This window comes from Rousettus aegyptiacus, unplaced genomic scaffold (genome assembly GCF_014176215.1).
Source record: "Rousettus aegyptiacus isolate mRouAeg1 unplaced genomic scaffold, mRouAeg1.p scaffold_m13_p_10, whole genome shotgun sequence".
Classification (NCBI taxonomy): domain Eukaryota; kingdom Metazoa; phylum Chordata; class Mammalia; order Chiroptera; family Pteropodidae; genus Rousettus; species Rousettus aegyptiacus.
Window position 1 is genome coordinate 21,107,998 of NW_023416285.1, and position 27,352 is coordinate 21,135,349.

The window sequence follows — 27,352 nt, forward strand, 5'->3', positions numbered from 1 at the left end:
CTGAACTCTGCCAGTATTGCTTGGTCCCTCAACTTTGGAGTCCTCGCTCTTATATTTCCACTTCCTCCACCTCATCCTAGGCAGAAAGCCTATTAAGCTCCCTTGTTCCTGAAGAATCTGGTCCAGTACAAAGTTCACGCCAGCTGTGTCCCCCATGCCTGCTGCCCAGACCTTGTCCAGGTTTGAGTTCAACTCCAAGATGTCAGGATCTCAGTCTTATGTCCTGCATGTCCCTTTTGATCTGGAGTCCAACTTTCTTCTACTCAGATCTTTGCAGTGGGATCTCTGCTTTATTATTCTTGAGATTCTGGCCAGAACTCCTATCATGTCGGAGCACTGGTATTTCTGATGCTACAGAAGCAGTTTTTATAGCCACTCCCCTTGCTATAGTCATTCAATATCCCTCTGATCCAATGAAAAAGAATGAGTTCATATATCATATGGTCCATGCTATAAGTTATAGTCATGATGTAATATAAGTTACTAAACATGGACTACTTCTATGTAATAAGAATTTTTTTTAAATGGCCACACCATGTATATTTGCTTTTAACTGAAAAATAAACCAGCTACAGTACATTATTAACATACTAAAAAGAAGCCATTAAGTAAGAGACTTGGGAAACCATCCAATTTTTTTTTTTTTTAATAAAGTGTAATAGATCTGAAGATTTAATGCACTCTCAAAGTACCTAATTCCTTCATAGAGAGATTCTGGGGTATACACTACTATGCACAATTTCATTTGCTATGTATGCTTTTGTCTTTCATTTCAATCAAATTCCACCACACTGTTATCTCTGGGGAATCATAAACCCCTCTGCCTTCTTGGTGGTTGCTAGGACCAGGCCTGGTCAGCTTGGAGTTTAGTGAGGGGTCTTTGTAGTTAACACTGGGTGAGAAAGCAGATAAGTATTCTTAGTTATATTGTGCTGTAATTTGTTTTAATTAAAAAAGCCCTTAAAAAATGCATGTATGAACCAAAAAAAAAAATGGCCATATTTATTTAAATAGAACAGACATATATTACTGGGACAATAAAACTAACATCCTTCCCCTCAGTTTTTCCAACCCATTTGAAAACCTTAATTTCTTATACAAATACAGTAGTTCCTAATAAGTCATCTCTAATCCCAATAAAATAACTGATATAAGGAGGAGGTGAGAGGATCTTTGGAAGGAGAGGCAGAGAGAGACAGACAATACTTGTTGGCATCTAGCAAGCTGAATGTTACTACTTAGTTAATGGAGAACAGACATCATTCTTTTCTACACTGAAGAATCTGTATTACGCAATAATAATAATGAAAACCACACTTCCAAAGGTCTGATGATTTATAGATTGAATTTGTAAGAGTTTAAAAAACTAAAGTCTGATTTAGCCTTTATTTTGGTATAGTAAGTGGTATATGCCAGAATACATGGCTGGATTTGGAGAGATTCTGACTCTAATGCATGCGTCTCCATTTCCAGCAGGTCACCTGAGGGAGTTATGTAATGTTTCTATGTCCCAGTTTCTCCATTTGTAAAAGTCCTAGTAAGTACAGTAAATCCTCACTTATCATCGTCAACAGGTTCTACAATGAAAACAATTTTACCATAGGCTCATTAATATACATATACTAGAGTTAAGTTCCTATGCATCTCATCAACATTATAATGAAATGATGTTGAACGAAACATTATTTGAGGACCTGCTGTACTCCTAAAGAGCTCATAAGAAAATTAAACGAGATAGTGTATGTAAAGCATTCAGCCCAGCATCTGGCACACAGTAAATGCACAGTAACTATGTACTGTCGCCATCTCCTATATCTGTTATCCCTTATATATAATCTGAGCAAGGACAAGGGAATAAACGACAAATGGATCTATTTTTAGTGTCTCTGTGTCTTCCTTCTTTGTTGGCAAAACTATTCCCTCAGGCCTGCATATTATATGAAAAAAATTCTTTGTTCCAAGTTCCACCCCCACCCATGTACTCTGAGTGCTACCGGAGACAAATGGGCAATTTCCATTCTCCTGAAAACATACCACGACTAAGTGATATCTGGCAACATTTGCAGCCTAACATCTAAAAATTCCTTCTCGATCAAAAAGTATGCACATTTTCCTTTGATATTGACTGTGTAGGACACATATGTTCTTTATAATTTGGAGGAAGAGAATTTCTGATTTATTTTAGTCATTGTATAATATTCATTCAAAATGCATTTTAGTAAAATTTTGTTCTACAGCTGTGTAGCAACCAAACTGGACATAATAGCTGCTTGAAAGTAACTATTTCCTAGAAAAAGTCAAATATGTCCATCTCCCCATCCCCAATCTATTTTCCTTTATGCTACTTGAATTGAAGAAGCAATGTTTAATAGAATTAGTAGCTTGATTACATTCTTTTATAATTATTCATAAGCAGTAAAGTTATAAATATAGTTATTATTAGAGGACTGACTAGAAAAGTGCCAGGGATTTCATGCTATTTTACTGAAAATGCAGCAGACTACAGAAAGTAGAACACTACTTTTCTAATCTGTCATTATTACATTATAACCCTTTCTAAAATAAAATTTAGTATACTAAATGTTATGTTTCTTTTATATTAAGGTCTAGTTTTTAGCATATTTTAATAAACACATAGATAATATTTTAGGCTTCAAAGTGTTCATATATTTTATCTCATGTGACTTTCATACAACTTTCCAAAGTAGGGAGTATAGGTAATATGACCTCACTTTATAAATGAGAAAACTATGGCTCACAAAAGTTATGTGACAAGGTTAAAAAGCACTGTCTTTGAATTACAGTTCAGGTTTCTTAATATCTAACACAGAATTCTGTCTTCTATATTTAGAGACTTCTTATAAGTAATGGTCATGACCATCACTATCACCACCATCGGCACTACTACCACAACAAAAACCCAGGTACCTTTCTTGACCTCATGCATCATTTTATAGTTAAATACTCTTTTTCTTAGAACTTACCCCTTGGATGATTTCTATGACATTGCTCTGTCCTTGTTTTATTGCAACCTTTCTGTTGGTTCCTTCACACACCAGGCCTCTCTTGATACATCTATCCCTTAAATGCTGGCAAGTCTATGCTCAGCACCCTAATGTTCTTTAACATTAAAACTGCATGATCTTGTATTCTCCCAAGGCTAAAACCACATCCCACATCCCTAACAATGCACTCCATAACTTCCTTAGTTCCTTTCTAGAAATATATTCTTGGACGCTTCAAAGACAACTAAAACCTGACACATCCAAAACTGAATTCAGTAACTGCACCCCCATTTCACCCAAACAGTAACTTCTTCAATTCTCTCTATCTTAATGTCTCAGGAAGCACACAAACCAAGAGACTGAAGACTACACACAGCTGTGTCTGTAGTACCACAACACTAATTTCCATTAGACAGCATCCCCCAACTATTTAGACGAAAGTGTTTGCAGTCCTGTGAGATTTTGTCAGTAGCTTCCTTAGTTACGTGTTTTATTCATTTATTTTTAAAAAGTTGACTCAACATGTACTTTCAGTAAGTAAAAGAATAAGACGTAGTCTTATTATGGAAAAAACGAGATGTACAATAAAAACTAAACAAGAAATGGCTACTTTCTTGAATGAGAGACATTAAGTGTTAGAAAAGATGTCAACTGGCCATCTAGCTGAACCACTGTTGTGTTGCAAAGCTCGCTAGAAACAAGCCTCCTGGCCTATGGTGGTCATTTATCAAATGCTGTGTTTAGAGTCTTACATTTAAAGTCTTCATACATTTAGATTTTCTGTTCCTTGTGAATAAAGACAATGCTTAACAATCCTTTAAACTTTCCACAGTAGATTCCTGCATGAAACAGAGTGCTAACAGAAACTTATCAATTGTTTTGCTCAGTACTGAATTATAATATTGGAAGTCAGGACGTTCATACTCTATAGTGAATATCAAAGGCTGGTATCAATTTCCAAGACAATATTTCCACTTGAAGTAGACTAGGTGTTACCATCAATTTTTACACATGTTTGGATTTTAAAAGATTTGATGGAGAGTGAAATGTAAATTATTTTGGTTAGATTATGATTTATAGACTCAAACTATTTTTGCTGAAATTTTCTTATTTTCTTAAGTTGATAGTGGATGATGGCTCATCTTTCCAGGTCTGAGTTTGCCGGAAGCAGTTGCATTTTGAACTATTTCAATTCTCATGCAAATTTAATTCCAAAGCATCTGTCATATGCAGCAATCTAAATTTAGAAACCCACAGGGATCTGCATTTGAGTTACATCTTATATGTTAAAATTATTTCTTTCCTTCTGAGGTCATTAAAACTTGATTCCCATGTATCACATTCTATTGGGGTAATTTTAAAAATTTTTAGCACTTAAAATAAGACTTCAGTAACATAAAACTATTCGTTCTGGAATCTTACAGGAGCTATAAATTTATGACTCACTTCTGATAGAGATGTTGAAACTTAACTCAGTGTAAGAGATAATGATAAAAGATGGTTTAATAAGATTAGCAATGGAAAAGTCTAAATGGCAATTTTAATGAAGTTTTATTCTCCCTATCTCAATGTCTCAGTCATAATGATGGGGTAGGAAAGAAATCTGAGGACTATTATCTTCTTTTCAAGTTAGTTAACTCCTCCAGTACAATAATGACAATGGTGCAAACTGTTTCCAAAAAAATAGATGCAGCTTTTAAAAACACAAAATTTATTTTTAAGTTGAGGCAACGGAAAATTAATTTACTCTCATATATTTCTATAAAAATATGTTACCTCATTACCTTAAATGAATGAGCAGAAATTAAGTGTTCAGTGATTTGAGATCTATTTCTACATATGATGTCTACATTTTAAACTGTTCAGATAAAGTGAAAAAATTGAGACAATTAAAACCCCCTAACTACTACCCAAAACTCCGAAACTCATATTTGAAACAATTCTTCGTTTAGCAAAAAGGTGGTGAAAATACAATGTCAAACAAAAGTATATCCTTATAACTTATTATATAAGATTTAAAAAACTATTATACAATTAATGAAACGCAAGTTATATGTGTGTAGATACAGGGAAAGAGTTAGTGATAGGGATAGGTAGACAGACAGTAAAATATGTGGCAACGAGGTATCAAGTACAAGGAGACAGAGAGCAAAGGATGTGGCATTGCTACTTTGTGTTTCAAAAAATGTTAACACATTAGTTATTTGTTAGTAAGAAAAACTGTGGTTGCAACCAACTATCTTAGTTTCAAACTCTGATAATTTTCACTTGGCCCAGGTTAGAATAAGAAAATCTTTAAAAAGAAATCCTTAACATTATTCCCTTTCTGTTGTGAAGAAGAATGTATTTCCGAGATGATTTTAGTTTTTCTAACAAATTGACAGAGAAATCACATTTGATTTACTTTCATTATTTTCCCTTTAGATTCCAATTTTAAGGAGCAGTAGATGTAATGAATGGAGCAATGATTCTGGAGTAGATGGTCATTGTGGTTGATTTAGGAGACATTTGCCAAGATGGAGACAAAGATGACAGAATATACAACCAACCCAAAATCTATCACAAAGTATATCCCATAAGAAGTATTTATAAGCTCCAGGTTGCTACAAGACGCAACTATAGGAAAAAAAAAAAAAAAAAAAGATCAATTGATTTAAACAATAGGCCAGAACTTCTTTAAAATGACAATCTTGAATTCATGCAGATTCAGAAGCAACTATAATGAAAGAGATTACTTTGCTTTGATAACCTAAATATAAATCAAGGTCTAATTAAAAAACATTTATAAAAATTTTATTGGCTAGAAAACTAGAGTATTTTAAATATTTACTTCATAGGTACTCCTATTTTTGACAAAAATATGTAACTACTGTAATGAAATGGCCCAATTAATGTATTTGCTGATGGTGTTATTCTAAAACCTGATTTTTTTTTCATTCAAAGATACAATTTCCTGACAGAAGGAACTATAGGTGTTATAATAATAAGCTGCATATTATTTTGGTAAACTGAAGGAGGGATAGTGGAGGGACAGAGCCGTGTTTCACAGCTCCCACCCTGTTAAAGGAATGGAGGAGACATGAGAGTAAGAAGAATTTACTGATATTTTACTCAAGAGAAGGTTCCATCCACTCCCTGAAACTATCATTGACTCCTGCTTTCCGCTGCTTGGCTTCTCCAGTTTTTATGCAAGATTCTTTGTCTAGTCTTTGTAGAGGTTTGGTGCTTTCATAATAGAAATGACACACTCACAACCCCATAAACAGGACATAAAGGAATATGTGAGCCATCATTATAGACCCCAATCTTTCTACACGGTTTATGGATAGAGCCAATGGACATTTTGTCACTCTACTGTTTCCTATTGTTCTTAAACAACATAAATATTTTACTCAGATGTGATTGCTCTCAACCAGCTCAATCTGTACATTTTTTTAACGCCGAAAGATCAACAGCATTTAATGGTGCTGTTTGGTTATTCCTCACCCACCAGCTTGAAACTTTCCTTTATATCACAGCCTTTTAATATCTTATTTTTGTCTATTTTTATTCACATAGCCAGCCCATTAGCATTCAGACAAGAGCTAAGGTATTATGTCTAGATGTGAGTTTCAAGCATTTTGTAACATGAAGAAATGGATATTTGGAGGAATACTAGAAAAAGCAAATTTTTCACTAGAAAAAAAATTTAAAATACACAAAAAATTGCCTTTTTTTTTCCTAAAAGAAAAGAAAGCATGAGAACTTATTATACATGTTTTGTGTTGACTGGACTTGGTTCATAAGCTCAAAACTTTATCACAATATTAAAATGAAAAAAAAATAAAGAATTTAAGAGCTAGAATAGATTTCATAGATCATCTAAATCAGAAATTCTCGACATGGGCACTACTGATATTTTGGGTCTGATAATTCTTTGTTTAACATAGCTGTTCTGTATACTGTAGAATGCTTAGTGGACTCTCTCTGATCTGTACCCACTAAATACCAGAAGCACCACCCCACCCAGTTGTGACCATCAAACATTGTCAAAAGTCACCCTGGGGATAAAACTGCCCCTACCTGAGAATCGCTGCTTTCTGACATGGATACATGCTGAATTCCTATCACTAGAGAGAATCTCTGTTGTAATCCTTAAGAGGTATATGTAGGATGTGGTCAAAATCATATGTAGGAGTATTAAAGAAATTGAAATAAGATAAGGTCTCTTAAAGGCTAAATTTCTACAGCAAAAGGAATAACTTTTCTATATTTTTAGATACTCATTAAGGCCAGAATGACATAAAAGTTGTTACACCACTTGCATTTTGTAAAAATACTTTTATGTAAGTGTGAGCTATAAATGATGATGTTATGGACTGAATGCTTGTGTCTCTCCAAGTTCCCCAGTGTGATGGTGTTAGACGGTGCGAGCCCTCATGAATGGGATCAGTGCCCTGAGAAGAGTCACGAGAGTTAGCTTCCTGCCTCTGCTCTCCACCAGGCGAGGATACAGTGAGGAGTCCGCAGCCGGAAACAGGACTCTCACCGGACCCCAACCGTGCTGGCACCTGGACCTCAGGCTGCCAGTCTCCAGACGGTGAGCAGGACTTTTCTATTGTTTGGAAGATACACAGTCTATTGTAGTCTATTGTAGCCAAAACAGACCAAGACATCATGAAACCAGAAATTGGTCAGATCAGCCTTAGAACAATTTAGAATTTACCAACCTGTGAATATCAGCTAGAGAGCCTGCAATAACACTAAGAAGTAGGTTTATAACATTGAAGAGCTGTATCAACAGCTCCATCTTTTTTTTTTTTTTTAATTAGAAGACCAATCTAGTCTCAAATCCAATATTTAATAACTGTGATCTGGGGAAAATTGCTTCATTTCTCTGTGCTTCTCTTTCCTCATTTGTATAATTTAAATGACAATATAATTCGCAAGAATACTTTAAAAAATTTAAATGAGATTTGGTGTGTATGGAGCTCAGCGAATGTTTAATATGTTATTAAATTGTTATATAATATATAGTGATTAACATATTACTAGAGCTCAGTTAATATGTGATTATTAAATAATGGTTATTATTACTATTATAAAAGTGGTAAATTTCATCTTTTAAAACCTGAGTCCTTTGCTTTCGGGTTGCTTTACACACAGTATTGGCAGGAAATCTTTTTCTAATCTGTCAGTTAATGGCAACCCAACAGAAGAATCAGAGTTTCAAAATAAAAGTTTCTAATATCTCATACAGGTTCAGAGATTTTTTTTCTTATGTGATTTCCTTGTGCTAACTTATTTAATCTTCCATGTGTACATGTCTTTTCCCAATCAGGTGGCAAGGATCTTTTATAGGAAGTATTTTATTTTGTATCTGTTTTCCAGTATCAATGAAAATAAGTGAGAATTATATCATAAGCACTCAATCTCAGAGCTTGCATAACTTGCACTTCTTGAATGCCCAGAGAACTTTCAGATGTAAACATAATTCGGGAAGAAGATTCACCATCTATCTAAAAATTAGGAAACGCATAAACATGGAAGAAGCCCTTAAACATAAACCACTCCTTCCAAACACTTTAACCTGGTACTGTCGCATTAGCCAGTTGTTACCACTGCGCTGCCCTTCAGGACATCTGACCCCCACACCTGGTACTCCTGTCTATATAGTCTTCTTTCTATTGGACAATACTATGTCAGCAGAGTCTGTATTTAGCTACTCATTTTTGTTTTGTTTTGTTTTTTATATATATTTTCAAATAATACTCATGCCGTAATAATTATCCTTTAACCACTTGAATTTTCAATCATAGTTGCCACGTGAAGTAACAGTACCTACCATTATAGTGTTTAATCGTGTCAATGGTTAAGAATCTCTTCACGACAAGATAAGCAGAGCCAGGTTCAGTTAATGAACTCCACCGAAGCACCTGCTCCAACACATTTTCTGTGTAGTGAAGAGGGCGCTCTGCAAAAAATAAAACCAAATCAAATAAAAATGTTAAGATATCATTTTTTATTATTTTTTTACAAATCCTTTTAAAAAGATCTCTATGCAACAATAAACATAACCATATCTTATGCTACACAATAATAGCACTAGGAATACATAAAAGGAATCCTAACACCTAGAATACCATTAAGCACATTACAAAATTTACTATATAAATGAATCTATGAGAATATTTGTCATTCCACTTCTTAAAAAAAATTTCAGAGATGCTATCCTTTAGATAAAATCTCAGAAATAAGGCTACCTTTTGCACGACAAATCAGTATCTTACTCTACTTCTTAATGTAGGTGACATTCTGGTTTGCTTATGGAAATCTGTCTGTTTTCACATGCAATTAAATAATTATACAATGATTAGCAAAATTAATCTTGTTCAGGGGTAAGTAGTAACAAATTAATCTGTTGTTTATCCCAATAAGATTAGCATATTATAATTTCTGATCAATAGCAGTGAACAACTTATAGTTGATATTTGCATAGTCTATATGAAATTATAAAATGTAACTTCAACAGAGAACATATAAAAATAATCATAAAATACTACTTACTGAGTAATCTATGTTTAACTATTAGTGGAAATATCAAGCATAATATTTCGTGGCAATGTGATACATTAACTGTTGATATAACAGACCAAAAGCAAGAAGTTACTGACTTCTTAAAGATTTCTCCTTGACAAATACTCATCCATATACATTTTGTTCTAGGTGATCATGTTTTAAAATGCATCACAAATTCTTAGCACAGTTAAAAAAAAAAGGTTTTACAATTACAATCAAAGCTTCATATAAAAGTGTTTTTGCTGGTCAAAATATGTCAATCAGTTCATAAAATGTTACAACAGAAGCATATGCTGGAAAAAAAGAAATTCAAACCTTTTCGCAGTACACTAAAAATAGAACAATTGAAATAGCAAGAACATAAACTCTAACATGAAGATGTTGAAGCAAATTTCCCAGTATCAATGCTATATATAAGTCAATTCAACTCTTTCATACCTTTCTAAATGTAAAGCACACTGGACTTTTTGTTTCTGCTTAAAGTAGGAATGCTAATGACAAAGAGTATGTCGATATCATCACACTCATATATAAGCCATGATATTTGAATTAATAATAAAATCACAAGTAAAAACAACCAAATATATCATATCCTTCTTAATACTGGTCTCCCCTGCTATGAATACAGCATTCTAGAACTTATCGATAATTCCAGGTCCACAGAAAAACAAATTTTCTGCTTCCTGACTAAATAATGAGAGTATGAGACTAAATTATGAGACTAAATAAGGTACTGCAGTGCTGCACTTTGTGCTTATTAGAACAAGTCAATGATGGCAATTCAAAAGGAACAAAAAAATAAATATACATAAATAAATAATGAGTGACTAGACCATTTGAAGACAAATTTCCCTCTTCTTTACAAATATATCCCCTGTACATAGTACAGTGCCAGGTACATACATAACGGATATTCAATAAACACTCAAGTAATGAATTCCTATGGTGGCCTAAAATATTTATAAGTAGATCAGAAGATAAAATATAATTTTTTATAAAACCAGAAAAAATATTCTGTGCTATATAAATCTTTTTAATCAATTTTCTAAAGTGTTTGGCAAAGATTATAATTGCCCATAATTTGCCAAAGCTATTATTCACTTGTTGATTAACCCATAAATTGGTTGTCCTCTATTAAAGGAAGTTTAATTAGAATTAGCTGTATTTAAAAATAAAATATTATAATTGGAAGTCCTAGGCACAGCATTGAGACAAGAAATAACAAGGCATCCAAATTGGAAAAAAAAAAAAGTAAAACTACCACTATTTACAGATAACAAGATAAACTATATATAAAAAACTCTAAAGTTTCCAGCAAAATGTGAAAAAAAAACTCTTAGAATAAATAAATTTAGTAAAGTTGTGGTGTTTTTATATAATACTAATGAACTATTTCGAAAGAGAAGTTAAGAAAACAATCCCATTTACAACTGTATCAAAAAGAAAAAAAAAAACTAGGAATAAATTTAACCAAGGAGGCAAGACATGTACTCTGAAAACCATAACAATGATGAAAGAAACTAAAAAAGATACAAAAACAAGATATATCACGCTCACGGATTAGAAGATTTAATATCATTAAAATGTCCATAATACCCAAAGTAATCTACAGATTCAATGCAGTCCCTATCAGAATACCTATAGTATTTTTCACAGAACTTAAAAATGTCTTAAAGTATATATGGAACCACGGAAGACCCTGAATAGCTAAAGCAATAGTGAGGAAGAATAACAAAGTTGGAGGTATCATGCTCCCTCATTTCAAAATTTCAAATTATATTACAAAGCTATAGTAATCGAAACAGTATGGTACTGGCACAAAAACAGAAACAAAGATCAATAGAACAGATAAGAAAGCCCAGGAATGAGCCCATGCTTATATGGTCAATTTATCTACAACAAAGGAGGCAGGAAGATGAAATGGGGAAAAGAGTCTCTTCAATATACAGTGTTTGGAAAACTGGACAGATACATGCAAAAAAAAAAATGAAGCTGGACCACCTTCCTACACCATATACAAAAAATAAACTCAAAATGGATTAAAGATTTAAATGTAAGACCTGAAATCAAAAAACTCCTGAAAGAAAATGTTGGCAGTAAAGTTTCTGAGATCTGTCTTAGCAATACACACACATGCACATTTCCTTAAAGGCAACAAAAGCAAAAATAAATGGGACTATATCAAACTAAAAAACTTTTGCACAGCAAAGGAAACCATCACCAAAATGAAAAGACAACCTACTGAATGGGAGAAGATATTTGCAAATGACATATCCTACAAGGAATTAATATCCAAAATATATAAAGAGCTCATACAGCTCAACATCAAAAACACAAGTACAATTAAAATATGGGCAGAGGACCTGAATAAAGTTTTTTTTTTTTCCAAAGAAGAGATATGGATGGCTAACAGACAACATTACTAATCATCAGAGAAATGCAAGTCAAAACCACAGCGAGATATATCACTTCGCACCTGTCAGAATGGCTATAATCAAAAAGATAACACATAATAAGTGTTGGCTATGATATAAAGAAAAGGGAAACCTTGTGCATTGTTAGTAGGCTTATAAATTGGTGCAGCCACTATGAAAAACAGCATGGACCTCCCTAAAAGAACTAACAATGGAATTACCATATGATCCAGCAATTCTACTTCTGGTATTTATCCAAAAACAGATGCACCCTAAACACAAAAAGATATATCTACCCCCATGTTTACTGCAGCACTATATACAATTGCTAAGATATGGAAACAACCTAAGAGTCCACCGACCATGAATGGATAGAGAAGAAATGGTACATGTATACAATGAAATATTACTTAGCTCTAAAAAAAATGAGATCTTGCCATTCGTGACAACATGGATAGACCTAGAGGGTATTATGCTAAGTGAAATAAGTCAGAAAGAGAGAGGAAATAGCACATAATTTCAACTTATATGTGGGAGTCAAATGAAAAAACAAACAAACAAAAGCAGAACAGATTCATAGATACAGAGGCCAAACATGGTTTCCAGAGGGGAGAGCAGTGAAGGAAAGGGCAAAAAAAGGTGAAAGGATTGAGAGGTACAAACTCCTAGCTATAAAATAAGTCACGGCATCCTTATGTACAACATAAGGAATATATTCAATAATATCATTAAACAAGTAACTATAGAATAAGCACTCTCTTTATGTTTTGGGTTATCTAATTCTTGGTTCTATTACATGCAAACTCTGGGACACAAGGATCCCGTTAGCAGCTGCCATTTCTGGAATAACAACTATGTCTCAGACATTATGTATACTGGATACTTCGCAGCAGCCATCACTTTTAATTCTCACGAGGACACTCTTCGTTAGGTATTATTCATATTTTACATGTAGGGGAACCTGAGGATCAGGGACATTCAGCTACTTGCTTAAAGTCGAACAACCCGTTCAAGTAAGGAGCAGAGATTTGAACCTCAAATCCATTTGACTTTACAGCTCCCAATCTTACCTACTACACTTAGTTTTAGTGTGGGCAAGTATGGAAATCCCCACATGACGATTTTCTCACATGTAACTCGGGGGAAAGTATCGACTTACCAAGATTTTTTTTTGAGGACTGAACAAGGTAACACAAGCGAAGTGAAAGGATGTCAGCTCACTCTCTCTCCTTCGCTTATGCCCCTTCACTTTCCCATCCTCAGTGAGAAGGTGGCAGGGAATAACAGCACAATAGTTCCGACATCCTGCATTTCAGGAAACCAATGATGCTACGGTTGGCTTAGAGGTGAGTATGTGGATCGAAATAAAAGCTTCCCCTTCTTTACTACAAGATTAAATTGGTAATGAGACTTCCAGACATCAGAGCATTTATATTAAAGAGGGTCACTAATGAAAGCAGGTACTACAGTGATGGCTCTAAAGTGTTTTCGGTTATACTAAAATACATCACAGCAGATACAGAGGCAAATACTTATTTTCAAAAAATAAGTTTTTCCCCCTCCATTGGCCTCATAGTATAAACTACTCCAGGAGGATGAAAATACTGAAGGCTCAAGTTTCTGCATAAAAACAGAGCTGAAAAATGGGACGAAAAGATAAATGTTTATTAGACTGTCAATGCTATAATTATAAAACGACATTAAAGTCCACCTTAAGAAATAAGAAACAGGAAAAATTGAGTCATCAAACATTGCTGGAATATAAATTCCTACAAATAAGTTTTTATTTATAGTTACATTTACAACCATCTGTCATGATAGATTATATGGTATGAAAGTCATTTGGCATTCGGGCATTACTAGAAGTAAATAACTTATTTGCATACTATCTATAGCATAAAAGTTGCTGAAAATTCAGTGTAATTATTTAAGAAGAAGAGATTATAGAGGTGATTCTTCAGCTAGGTAAATCACAATATTAATAGTTTAAAATCATGTTCATAGAATAAATCTAGTTAAAAAGAGCTATTCATTTTTCACTTGAAATTATAGGTATTGTCATTAAATTTCTGGCAGTAATGACACAGGATTTCCTGAGACAATTATGACTTCCCCAATAATTAAATTCTTAGTGCCAAACTTTGAGCTATGCAAGCCTTTCTTGGTCCTATCCATATAATCAGAGGCTGACAGCACTTTCTGCGTCAATCAAAGGAAAGGTTGGAAAGAATCCTGATTAAAGATGAACAGATCTTCTATATCAATGTAGCTATGAGGAAAAATCAAGAAAACATTTCATTATGATATTGCTGCATAGAAAGTGTTTGACAAACTTGAATCTCTCAATTGATAAGACCACTTAAATGCAGCCCCTCAGGCAGTTACTTTTTTTCAGCAAGTGAAGGACTTAGAGGATATGGGGCTGGATCAGCAGAGAGGTTCAGTTTTAAGACAAAGCATTAAAATAACAGCACACTTTAGAAGATAAGCTCTTGAGGAGGTGACGGCCTTTCTTAGGGTGGGCTTCAGCTTGTCCTAATGATTGGCAGCAGTGGGTCAAGGATGCTTGGTATCTTTCAAAGAATGACACGAAGACAGACTTATTCTCTATCCAGTACAAATTTCAAATGTCCCACCAGATATTCAGAGGAAAACCCACTTATTAATTAACTGAACCTAGAATCTAACTCAGCTTTACATATAAATTCTCAAAATATTTTATAGTTTTAATATGACGTTTTTTCCCTCATGAACCTGATTACCATATATGCAAAAAAAAGATTGTGACTTGTCAGAACTTTGTAAGAATTGCTCACCAGTTGCTTAAGGTCTGAATGTCTGCCACCGCCATCCCTCCCTCAAATTCCTATAATGAAACCTAATCCCTGATGTGATGATATTAGGAGGCAGGGCCTTTGGAAGGCAGAGTCCCCATGAATGGGATTATCGTCCCTATGAGACCCCACAGAGTTCCCTTCCACCCTGTGAGAATAGAGAGAAAAGACAGCCCTCTGTGAACTGGGAAGCTGGCTCTCACCAGACACGGAATCTGCCAGCACCTTAATCTTGGACTTCCCAGTCTCCACAACTGTGAGAAATAAAGTCCTGTTGTTTACAAGCCACTCAGTCTATGAAATTCTGTTATAGCAGTCGTAATGGACTAAGACACTATTTGCCAACAATGCCAATGCTTCTAGTGATACGAGAGTCACAAATTGACATGCATATATAGTGTGCATGTATAGCTGTCACATACATGGTAATTCCATATTGATGTAAGAATTCATTTTCATTATCTTTGACTATACAGGAACGTGTCAGCATATAAAACATTTATATGTTTTATTATATATTTCTTCTACTCATTTTTACATTATAATTAGGATATATTAACTTTTTTTAATGAGTACACTAAATCAGGGGTCCCGCCCTCCTGCCACTCCCTACCCCAGTCCCAGCCCCCTGTTGCCTGTCAGGAACCAGGCCGCACAGCAGGAGCTGGGCAGCAGGCAAGAGAGCGAAGCTTCATCTGTATTTGCAGACACTCCCCAGCTCTAGCATCACTGCCTCAGCTCCATCTCAGATGATCAGGCATTAGATTCTCATAGGAGCATTGGCCCCTTGTGCCAAAAGGTTGGGGACCACTGCTTTAGGGCATTTACCATATCTTTTAGACCTTTATATCGTTCACTACCTCTGGCACAGTGCATTGATGTGGAACATATTCTACAAGTATCCTGTTAACTGAGGTAGAACATACAATAGATGCATTCTGAACCTGAGTGACTTGGGTTGTTGCTCCTCAGATAAATGTATCCACATGTGGCAGGCACTTAAAGAGTGGTTCCTGCTTGTAGATTAGGAGCCACAAGGAGACCTCAAAGCCCTGGTCAGCTTTTGGAGAGCTGATTGTCTCCTGCATGGTTCTTTATCTGTGTTTTCGTTTGTTTTTTTGCCTTTCAGGATATCCACAGCAGAATAATGAATCCTGGATTTTGGGTGGGCATCCTCTCCCTGCCACCCTTGTTTTCTCAGCTTATCCCCTTGTTACAGCTGGGGATTGTTGGGCACTGGTCCTCCTAACTGAGAGGCACTCGCAGAATAGATGAGAGTAGGAAGGAATTCCATATAGTTAGAAGAGAGACTGCAGAATATCCAGAAATAAAATGAAGGAATGCTTATCCTGAAAATGACAGACTATCAACTTGCATGTAACTGTACATCACAGATGGTAAGATTGGATTGGGGTGGGTTTTCTTTTTTTTTTTCCTTTCTTTTGGTTTTTTTTTTTTTTTGATTCCTTCTAATTAAAAAAAAAAGTTACCTTAATGAAGCTATAAAAAGATTAGGAGGCCTCAAGTGATTTTGATTTATGAATTTTCAAATATAAAAGCAAAGTTAACACCTCATGTATATCAAGCAAGAATACATTTGGTGGAGTTCAGAATTCAAATTTGGCATGGTTTCAATGCTGGTCAACTGTTCAAGTACAAATAGCCAGAAGAGAAAACGAAGATGATTTTGACTGCTTTTAAAGGAACAAAGCTAGAAAAGCGACAAAGGTTCCTATGATTATACTGGCTTACTGAAGCAGATGGAACCTGTGGCTCCAGCTGACCTTCTGAAATGTTAAAAGCTTTATTTCTAGAAACATGCAGGGCAGAAAAAGCAAAATATAAAACGAAAATAAAAGTGAAGGCATTGGTAGTTACGAGATCGTAGTAGATGGAAGACAGTCAGCAGGAAATTAATTGGTGCTTTTTCTAATGTAAATGTAAATATAAATTCTTCAAGTAAGGTGGTAACCCTAAATAAATAAATAAATGAATGAATGAATGAATGAATGAATGAATGGTTAAATAAACAAGTTAACTGGAAGTGCTGGGTTTTATTTTAGGTGTCTGTAAATTTTAAAGCAATACTTCTCTACCCTCTCATATCCAGAGCCCATTTTGTATAATAAATATTTTATAAAGTTCCCTTTGTACTCCTGAGATAACCTAGAGCAGCAGTCCCCAAATATTTTGGCACCAGGGACAGGTGCTCCTATGAGAATCTAATGCCTGAGGACCTGAAGTGGAGCTGAGGCGGTGATGCTAGCGCTGGGGAGTGGCTGCAAATACAGATGAAGCTTTGCTGGCTCGCCCACCACTCACCCTGTGCTGTGTGGCCCAGTTCCAAACAGGCCTGTGGCCTGGGGAATAGGGAGCCCTGTCCCAAAGAACATGTGGTCTAGGCCAAATATACACACATTAGTACTCTATAAGTCAGACAGTATGTAGTACTATAGATCTCTAAGCGAATAATCAATGAGAACTATGTTTATTTAAGTATCAGCATGAAGGAAGGTTATTTGAACTAGATTTTACAGGATAGGTAGGAAATGAGGAAATAATTAGTTTTAAATGGTGGAATAATATGATTCTATTTGTTTTAGAACGATACTTCTGGCAGTAATGCTGACAGTTACCTTCTACTCACAAAATGACAATGCTGTTAACCCAGTCCCTTTCCTTACAATTAAACAATAAAAATAAAGACTCTACCACCATTGAACCATACAGTAATGTAAAACTGTACTTCACTTAAGCAAAAGATTTTAACTGTATGTCAACTATGTACTAAGCACTGTGCCAGACACAAGAGATAGAAAAAAAGAGAGTCCCTGCTTCCTTCTGAGAAGGTCTCATTGAGAGAGATGAGTATATATCCATGTGATGGGTGCCATAAAAAAAAGTAAGACAAAGAACAACAGAACTCTTAGTCTGGGTTTTAAAGGAGGTACATTGGTGGGCCAGATGGAGGAAGAGAAAAGGTACATTTGGGGAACACTAGCTCACACGTATTAGTCAAACACAAAGAATGAAAGAGCTTATCTATAAAGAATACGTCAAATGACGAAAGATGGCCAAAGAGATTTGGAGCAGCAGATAGACAGAGGAAGAACTGACAATGAGATAAGATGAATAGAGGGCCAGGAGGAGAACCCAGCCAGCACAAAACAGAGTGGGGACCACTGAAGGAAAAGCGAATGGTCATTAACAATTAATGCCACAGAAAAACATGTAAAGTAAAGCCTGGAGCAAACGCATCAGACTTGGGGGTGGGGTGGGGTGGGGTGGTGGTGACCGCAGGAGTTGTTTGCCTGGGGAAGAGGGAGCCTGACCACGGAGACACAGTGAGAACGGACACCAAGGCACAGAGTCACTGAATCTTCACGGCGAACACTGAAACACAAATTTTAATACAAATTTGTTTTTTTAAAGAGCTGTGCATAAAAAAAAAAAAAAAAAAAGATACAAAGGAATGAAAACATCAAGATGGAGTGATGAAAGACAAAGTATTTGATAATCTCATTTCATTCTAACACTGATTAACACTCCTCATAATATACGATGGGGTATTTCAATGTTGAATTTTAATTTTTATCTTGAGTTTGCAGGTGGCAAGATTTCACGTTTGGCAGTTTGACAGCTGTGTTTGAAAGGGTCCCAAGACCTTAGTAGGTATCAGCTAGACAGATGGTCAAGGCACAAAGACATTCTGCACCTTTTTTCTTCCCCCCTGGAGGCCTTTAAAACCAAGAAGTGTCATTAGAATGTTAAGCTTATTCAGCACTTTATTATTGGGGTAGTCAAGGTGTTTTCAAAGCTCTTTTTATCTTTCTACCTCGGAAATAAAAAAAGACAAAATATCTGATACACTCCACTAAAGATAGATAAAAATGAAAAAGCCAAAATATAAGCTTTGATAGGCTTAAAACAAAATTATTTTTTAAAAGAATAATCTTTTAAATCAACACTCTTTGTTTTTGCTAAGTCAGTAGCATACAGGAATCAGGTAGATGGTGGTGGTGACATTTAAAAATTGCTACAAATCAAACTGTTTGTCCTTATAAACACAGGCCTTATTTCCTGAGGCAGAAACACAAATGACTAATGTTTTGCACTATATTTTTAGAGTCAATAAATAATCTATTTTGATGAGTAAAATCACAGGAGGGCAAACTCAAGTGGCAATAACATAACACATGCACTAAGGTAGGAGGGAATTCACAATGTTAATCTTTAGGGGAAAAAAACATAAAATGTTAATAATAACATCACAAATATAGTAATTCTTCATACTATAAGGAATTTAAGAAACTCTAGCATGAAAATCACTTACCTAGCTCTTCATTTTCAATGACTTCGAATGTGGCCCAGATATCACCTTTTGTAGGAATAATATTTTTTATTGCTAGTATATCATTAGTTAATTCTTCTGCTTCCATCACTGGTGATATCTGTAAAAAAAGACAAAATTTAGTCAGACTATATGTCAGTTACGGACATAGCCTTTTACTAATAAGGCAAGTATACTTGCCCTAGTATAACACTTACAATCTACCATCTTATAATTCCTCAAGTTTTTTCAGGCATGCTTTACTAGCTTCTCTAAGCTCATTGAGAAAACAGTCTGTTCAGACCTTCTCCATTAAACGTAATATATTTTAATGTGAGTGCAAAAAGATATTATGACATAGGATAGTCAGGACAAAATTTTTTCTCACATGCTGAGCAATTAGATCATTCAGGAGGGAAGAATATACCTAGTCACGCAAAGACTGTTATAAGATAGCAAATCCAATCGTCTTCCAGGAATAAAACTTTTCACCTGTCAATTCTATAATCAAGAGTTCAGAGTGACTTGGTTTATTCGGCCCGATGCCTACATTATACACAGTTGACTGCTGTCCACCATGCCAAAAGCCCCAGAGTTTTAGTGGTGTGTGATGCGCCCTTCCATGCCAAGTGACAGATGGTGGGACACCAAAGTATGCTGGAACCAGGATTTCAGGGGAGAGGGCAGAGTCTGCAGTGCCAGCCTGGGGGCCAACTCCACGAGAGTTCCAAAGCCTCAGGCCACTGCATGAGCACACCATTTTCTTCAGGAACTTTTGGGATTTTTGATTTGTCTTTGTTTTTACCAACCTTAATTCCATGCTGGCTAAAAGCAAGCTGGCTTTCTCCAATTAGAATTTAGTTATGATGTTAAACAAATATGTTTCAAGCATTCGACTATCCTAACTGCACATTTTCTGTAAAAGTATGTACCTATTTAAATTTTTTCTTAGAAAGGGTATGTGCTTATTTCCATTTCTCCTGACCATAAGCTTATTGCACATATAAAAATAACATATTATTTTTCATCACAGGTAATTCATATGGTCTATGTTTTGGATTTTGTGGAATTTAGTGATTTCTTTGAAATACATTAATTATAAAGTTAAGTCCACTGTTTTCCATTTAGTAAAGGCAACAGTATAAACTTTAAAAAAAGTGTCTGAGAAATGTGAATTTTAAGTGGTAGAAACATTAGCAGATGAATCATTTCAATGATGCTATTTAACGGAATGACTTCAAATTTTTTAAAAAAATTATAGCTCTTTCTTAAAATAACAAATTACTGAGCAACCAGACTTGGGAAACAGTCAGCAGGGAGTGCATTTCAGGCTGACATAGGAAAGGAAGGCTGGAACTCCACTCCTTGTCCCAGGAAAAACCCAAGGCCCCTCTTCAGAACACCTAGAACTCCACAAAGGACAATCTGGAAATCATTATGCTAAAGAACATATAAATCCGTGTAATGAACATCCAGTTTGGAATATGATGATCCAGGTTTGAGTTCTGGCGTTAATTCTTTTAATTCCCAGTTTCTAGCCACATAAACTTGAAACATTACCTGCTTTATCTGTCTCCTTGGGTTGAGGTAATGATCAGTTAAGACAAAGAGTGTTCCCAAATCTTAAGCATTATATAAATGTTAATGATTATTTTTGAATAGTTTTTACAATGTTTTTAAAGAGAATTTGGAGTTGTAAGGTGAAACTAACAGTCCTTTATCTAAATATTGTACTTAAAAATTTTGTTATAATAACCTTTGTTATGGCTTCATTAGTAAGATTAGAATGAGCTACTAAAGAATTTAGGTATAGATGGAATTAAGTCATAGGCTATGAACACCAATTCTAACATTAGTGACAGACCTGAACTCATTAATCCGTACCACTTCCTCAAGTCCCCTGGTATCGACCTCACACGATGAGCATATGAAATAGGATGTGGCCAAAGAGTCATGAGAGCAAATTCTACGATTAATAGTTCAGCTCCATGTTCTAAGGAAGGTAACCAGTGTCATAGGGTCGTAATATGTAATTATTAAAAATATATAAATTAACCATTACAATATATGCTCAACAAAAGTCTAGAGATATCTAATACTGTTTAATCTTGAACTTGAAAAAGATGAGACATTGAAGCTAAATTTCTACTGCTATATGGCAGAATGTCTATTCCTCTTCAGAGAATGTATTCATTCTAAGTAGGAATTTGAAGTAACACTGTTACTCTTCCTAAGGCAGACTAAGTACTGAATATGGTAACATGAGAAGGATCTTTTTAATTCGGAAAAAATAATTAATAGTCCTAAGAAAGAAAAGAGTTATCCGATACTCAAGTAAATTAGAAGGCTGGAAGCTAAGGTTTAGGATAAAAGGGTGGGGATATAATAACAATAATTATTATCAGTATTATAATTATTAGAGTAGTAGTAATAGTTATATTTATTAAACACTGATATACTGAGAAAACTGTAATTTTTCCTCATTTTATAGGTGAGAAGATTGAGGCTTAGATGAAGTATATAACTTGCCTAATGTTAAGAAGGAACAAAAATTTAAGCTCAGGCTATATTCTAGAATATATAGAAAATTCTAATCTTAACCCAAAGCATGTAGGATGTTCCCTTTTCAAATGACTGAAATATGGAATTCTCAGAGGATATTGGGATGAAAAGTCAATCCTATCATCAGTCATGATTTTAATTAGGCACGTAAAAGGAGCTATTAGAAACAATGGAAAATTCAAGATGTGAATTAATGCTAACACTTGTGATTTGCAACAGTACTCTTTACATCCATTTTCAGGACTCACCCGAATTATAATACTGCAGTCAGGTTCTTTCCTTTCTACATACACTTCAATTAACAAATCTCCAGCCTGGGAAACCTAAAAAAGGGTAGATGTAAAAATACCCAATATAAGTATGTTGCAAGAACACACATGTGACACTTAACACAGAAGTCCTAGAGTTCTACTTCTGAGCGTTTTATAACAGTGAAATGAGATGATCTTCCTGTTAAGAGCATGATGATACCCACTTTCCAAACATGGTTGATTAAGGACAAGGAATCTACACAAATATCACAATCAGTAACAACAGTCACAATGATGCTTTTTTCAATCTCTTACTCAAAGTTTAGGGTCCTCAACCCTTACATTCTTACTGAAATAATGATTCAGCTACAATGAAAATATGCTGACTATAGTAACTGAAGTTCTAAGAGCCATCACCATGGAACAGGATAAACAAAATGAGAAGGTAAAATGAGCCATATGTAATTCTGCTTTAAGATGTAGTGTGGGCATAATCTTGATAATTAAAAGGGAAAATAGGTCTTGCTAAATTTTCAGAGATGATCTGTCCAGAAATTGAAATCTGAAGATAAATTAAGTCTGAGTTGTATTAAAACAACAGAGAAAATATCTTTAGCAAGAAAAAAATAAATGTAAAGTGATAAAATAAAGCAGATAATAAAGATATGTTTTTAATCATCTTTAGCCAAGCATTAGTGCTATTTTGGGTCACTACTATACCTAAGAAGACATACTAAGTGAAGAAGACACAAGCCAGGAAAAAAAAAAAAAAAAAAAAAAGCACAAGGTATCACTATGTAGAGATTGACAGCATAATGTGGAGATTACAAAGAATAATGTGGAGATTACAAATAAATCTATGAAAAATACTGAGCAACTTTTTTTCCAAAACTCTCTTAAGTTGTGTAATTAAATAATATCCATCATCTAATTAAAAAAAAAAAAAGATTATGGAGAAACAATTCTGAAGTTAAATCTGCCTCAGAGGAAACCCTAATGAGTAAATCTGTGGGGAAAACATTAAAAATGCACTTTGAAGAAATATTCTTATTTATTCCAACACTACAGACTTAGGAAAGCTTATTTCCAATTTTTCTTTCTCACTTTCGATGCTACACAAAAATTTTAGGGAAGCATAGATACAGATGACATTTTTACTTTTCACTGTGTTTGCATAAACAACTCTCCAGGAAAGACACATTTTAAAAATTAAAAAAGCAAACACTACAAACTCATAGGGTGAAGCCAAAACACAAGCATTGGTAAGAAATTCAAATAAGGATAAGACAGAGAGACTGTCAGAAAAATACTCCAACGGAGTTGGATGAAATAGAGAAAAGCTCAAACAAAAGAACACATTTTTCCAAACACTTCGACTTTCCTTCTTAAAATATCCTAATTTATAGATAATTCTTTTATTTTGCTTATTTACACTTAATTAGAAAGCATTTAAGACTCATTTATTATAATATGAATACGAAAGATAAAAAGGCAGAAAGGTACTCATACTTTAACAATACAGAAAATGCTGCCAAAGATTATCCCCTGGGCTCTCATACTCCCTTACTGCATGACTGAAACTCTCCCAAAAAGCAAGAATCCAAGATAACTAACTGCTAATGAAACATACGTTTTTCCTGTTACAGCTAACTCCTCCAGAGGCTGCATTAATTACTTTGGGTCAAAATGGAGGAAATACTTCTTCAAGTAATTAATATCACAGTATTAGTACTAGGGGATGTAGGCACTAGAAGGAAGGCATTTTCTCATCTCCTTCAAATGGAATGATAGCTCTGATGACTGACTATTCTAGTTAGCAGTGGATATTTCAGGAATGAGGTGAATTTAGGGTTTGACTAATAAGCATTAGAGCTTCAGTCTCTGAGTGTATCTCATAAACAGAATATAGTTGACCCATTTCTGTTGTTTGAACTGGTACCTTGAATCTACTATAATCCTTAGGTATTAGAAGAGGATTAAAGAGCAATTTTAAGCAAGTCCAATGAATAGTCATCAAATAAGGAAAGGTCCCCTCGAAAAGTGTAATGCAACCTGAACCCACAAATCCAATGTAATGTGACTGAGAAAAGCAAGAAAAAATCTAGAAAAGTCAGCTTAGGACATAAATTAGCATATGTTAGATCACACAGAAACATTCCTGCTGACACAATCATCCAAGAGCAGGCAAAGCAAAAGCATGTAAGAAATAATTTATATATTCAAAATCATAACGGAAAGGATCATTAGGGAGTCTGAATTTTCAATTTATTCTAGTATTTTTGGCTTCAAATGCTTCCTGTGAAATCCACTGGCAATTTCAATAGTGCTTTTATAAATGAAAACTGATTTTATAAGGGATACTTGATCAAATTAAAACTGATTTTTCTTCTGTATTTTGAAAAATTTACTTTAAAATACTTTGGAAATTTGTATACATGCACCATGCTGCAGAATTATACAGCTATTTTATCTTGGTTCCCTTTGCCCATTACTTTTACTTTGCTTCAAATAGAAACTTGAAAATAAACATAACAATTGTCTTTACGTACAATAAAAGTTTTTTGTTTTTGTTTTTTTTTAATATATATTTTTTTCCTTTGGAGATCTAACTATTACTACTCACTTGAGTGTCTTTCCACTTGGTAATAAAGCTATTTTCTATGTCCATTTGTTTGACTTGATCTTCTTTAACCTGTTTAAAATATAATTTGGGACATTCTAATAAAATACAAGGAGTGATGGTTCTCATCCTCACATAAGTTTCTTTAGGAATTTAAAGACCGACAAGTATAAATGAATGAGAATGGCCTTCTTACTCAGTGTGGGCCCAAACACCTAGGGCAAAAACAGAGCCAACAAGATGAGCTTCATAAAGGTTAGAACATTTTATTATGATACCATTTCAGGCTGCAGATCCTACCAAGGAAGCCCCTTTGCTAAGGCGATTTAATAAGCAAGGGGCAGATGACTGGTTGGTTAGTTTATGTAGATTGAGAGACAAGACTTCTTTCTCAAACTAAAATGTTCAGTAAGTGAAATTCCCACCATTTAGTTAAGGTTGGATTTAACAAAGCTATGAAGATAATCAATTTTTTTTTATTAATGGAACAGTACAAATATAAAAACTAAAGAGAGCATGCAAAGCCACACAGTACTTTATTTTTTTTTTAATTCTTTCATTTCTCAGCATCAGATTATTGCACAGAAGTTGCTACTGATCAAAAACAGTGGACACATACAGAAAGAAATAAAAAGATTGAAGAGTAAAAAGAATTTGACAACTCTGGTGTCCATTCCTATATAAAATTAAGATACAAACTGTGTTATTTTATAAAAATACATTTTCTTTCCCTTTAATACTTAAGTAATCTTGCGATAAATTATTATAAGAATATTAGAACTTTACAAACAGTAACCTATTACATTAACCCATTTTATTTCATCTGGTATATCTAAGCCCTGGAAAACAAGTAATTGTATAAAACACCACTTAATGGAATGCTCAAAAAGGTTAAATGACAAAATATGCCAAAAATAAATGATGGTGCTAGACCTCTAACATATATCAGGGCCTTTGACTCACATCCCCTACATTTCCCACATATTCAAATCCTGGGCTTATTTCCTCATTTTTACTTCTTTGAACTAAGAAATTATCCCTATTCTAACAGTTTTCTGATGAAACATGAAAATATTAACTTCATAAAATGGCGAACTGAAACGTCAAATAATTAGAATAATTAGAGGCAACTTAGTAAAAACCACAGAATAACATTTCAGAGTTTTTGTTCTTTCCAATTCGAGAACAATGAAAACACTAAAATGCTTTCTTTTCAACTGCAGGATTTAACAGCCTGGTGTTTATTACCAAATTTGTAAATTCCTAAGTTCACGCCTCTAAGTACATATACTTAATGCATACACATACTGAGGAGGCAAAAAAATATATAAAAAACACTATAAATAGAAATATTCTGTCTAATAGGCAGAAGATGGTAAAAAAGCTTTCAGAAACAGCCAAATTTAAAAAGCTAATTATAGTTGAAAAATTAAAGATCATATATAACTATCTTTTATTTTCTTCATTTTAAAATATTCATAAAGACCTGAATAAAAACATACAAAAATATGTATTTTTGTTTGCAAGCAGTAACATCAAAACTATTTTAACAAGAAACGGGATATAAAATATTTACCTCAAATATTTCAACATAATTATCAATTAAGTCCTCGATGACATTCACTTCTTCACTAGTTTGTCCTTTAGTTTGAAACAAACAGGATGAAAAGGCCAAGGCCAAGTTATGGGCATTCATGTGATTGATTTCTGAGCATTTCTGAACCCTGTTAGAGAAAAGCATAGCTCATTATGACACACTTCTTTTTGAAAATTTTATAGAACTATAAGTCATAATATCCATTTATCATTTTCTTTTAGCATACACTTATTGAAAGTCTCTGATATAAAAGGTGGAATGATTTCAAGTTCTTTCTTCCAAGCAGCTAATAGTCTAGTCGAGAACACAGAAAACTAGTGTTAAAGAAGATATTACTACAAGTTACAAAGCAGTACTTGAGTGCTAATTTAGAGGACGAACTCGCTATATCCAAACAATTCTAGAAAATGGGACGACCTGAGGCTGAGACATAAAGGTGTGCTTGCAGAACAGCATGGAATGACTTGTGGGATGGCAGCATAAATGAGAGAGGGAAAAGGAAGTAATAGCTAAGTAGGAAATAAGGCAAGAAAGGTGAATTGGGAGATATATAGTGGAGAGTTCCAAATTCAATGTTCAGGGCTAGGCTGAATTTTCCAAAAAGTGCATTATCAGGTGAGAAAATATCATGCAGCAAATGTTTGTTCGGTTATTCAAAATAAGATATTAGCTCCCAAAAAGTAAACGCCTAGTTTAGAAAGACTACTATACTTTTCTTAGATATAACTAAGAATGACTTTTTGTAATGGACTGATGAATCGACTCTCCCAATCAGGAGACTACATTTGGGTCTTAGAAAAAGCACTTATTCACAAATCTAACTTCAAAGAGATTAAAAACAAAACCAAAAACGATAGCCATCACCCTAATAAAAGGATATTTACATTGATAAGAATGTATGAGAGGAGAGCACTAAGTGAAACACATGGAGGTATCTATTAATGCTATTTGTCACTGTGTATAGAGTAGCTGCTTGTTTGCCTAATTACATTTGCAAACTTTTAGAATACACACTAAACAAGGGAGAGCAACTCAAAGGAATAAAGCAAGACTACTGTAGGTGCACCTGTCTATAAAAGCAAAAATTCTAGTAGGTTCAAGAAAATGTGAGTAAACATGACAGCAATATATATGATAATGTAAAAAGCTTATAATAAAATGCCAAACGGCACAGCAGAGAT

The 27,352-nt window shown here is 34.3% G+C and overlaps 1 protein-coding gene across 6 annotated transcripts in view; it reads right to left on the minus strand.

The window, feature by feature from the left end:
- Positions 1 to 27,352, minus strand: part of ARAP2 (ArfGAP with RhoGAP domain, ankyrin repeat and PH domain 2) — a 163,807-nt gene that overhangs the window by 24,044 nt on the left and 112,411 nt on the right. For 4 of the 6 annotated variants that reach the window (XM_036227596.1, XM_036227594.1, XM_016140733.2 and 1 more), the window contains exons 23-27: positions 26,151 to 26,298; positions 24,578 to 24,646; positions 21,952 to 22,026; positions 19,145 to 19,262; positions 8,830 to 8,958 (exon numbers count right to left, since the gene is read on the minus strand). In XM_036227596.1, the coding sequence (XP_036083489.1) occupies positions 8,830 to 8,958; positions 19,145 to 19,262; positions 21,952 to 22,026; positions 24,578 to 24,646; positions 26,151 to 26,298 (539 nt within the window). Of the gene's footprint in view, positions 1 to 8,829; positions 8,959 to 13,136; positions 13,363 to 19,144; positions 19,263 to 21,951; positions 22,027 to 24,577; positions 24,647 to 26,150; positions 26,299 to 27,352 lie in introns of those variants that run through there. The other 2 variants (XR_004953060.1, XM_036227598.1) reach the window with 2 other exon arrangements.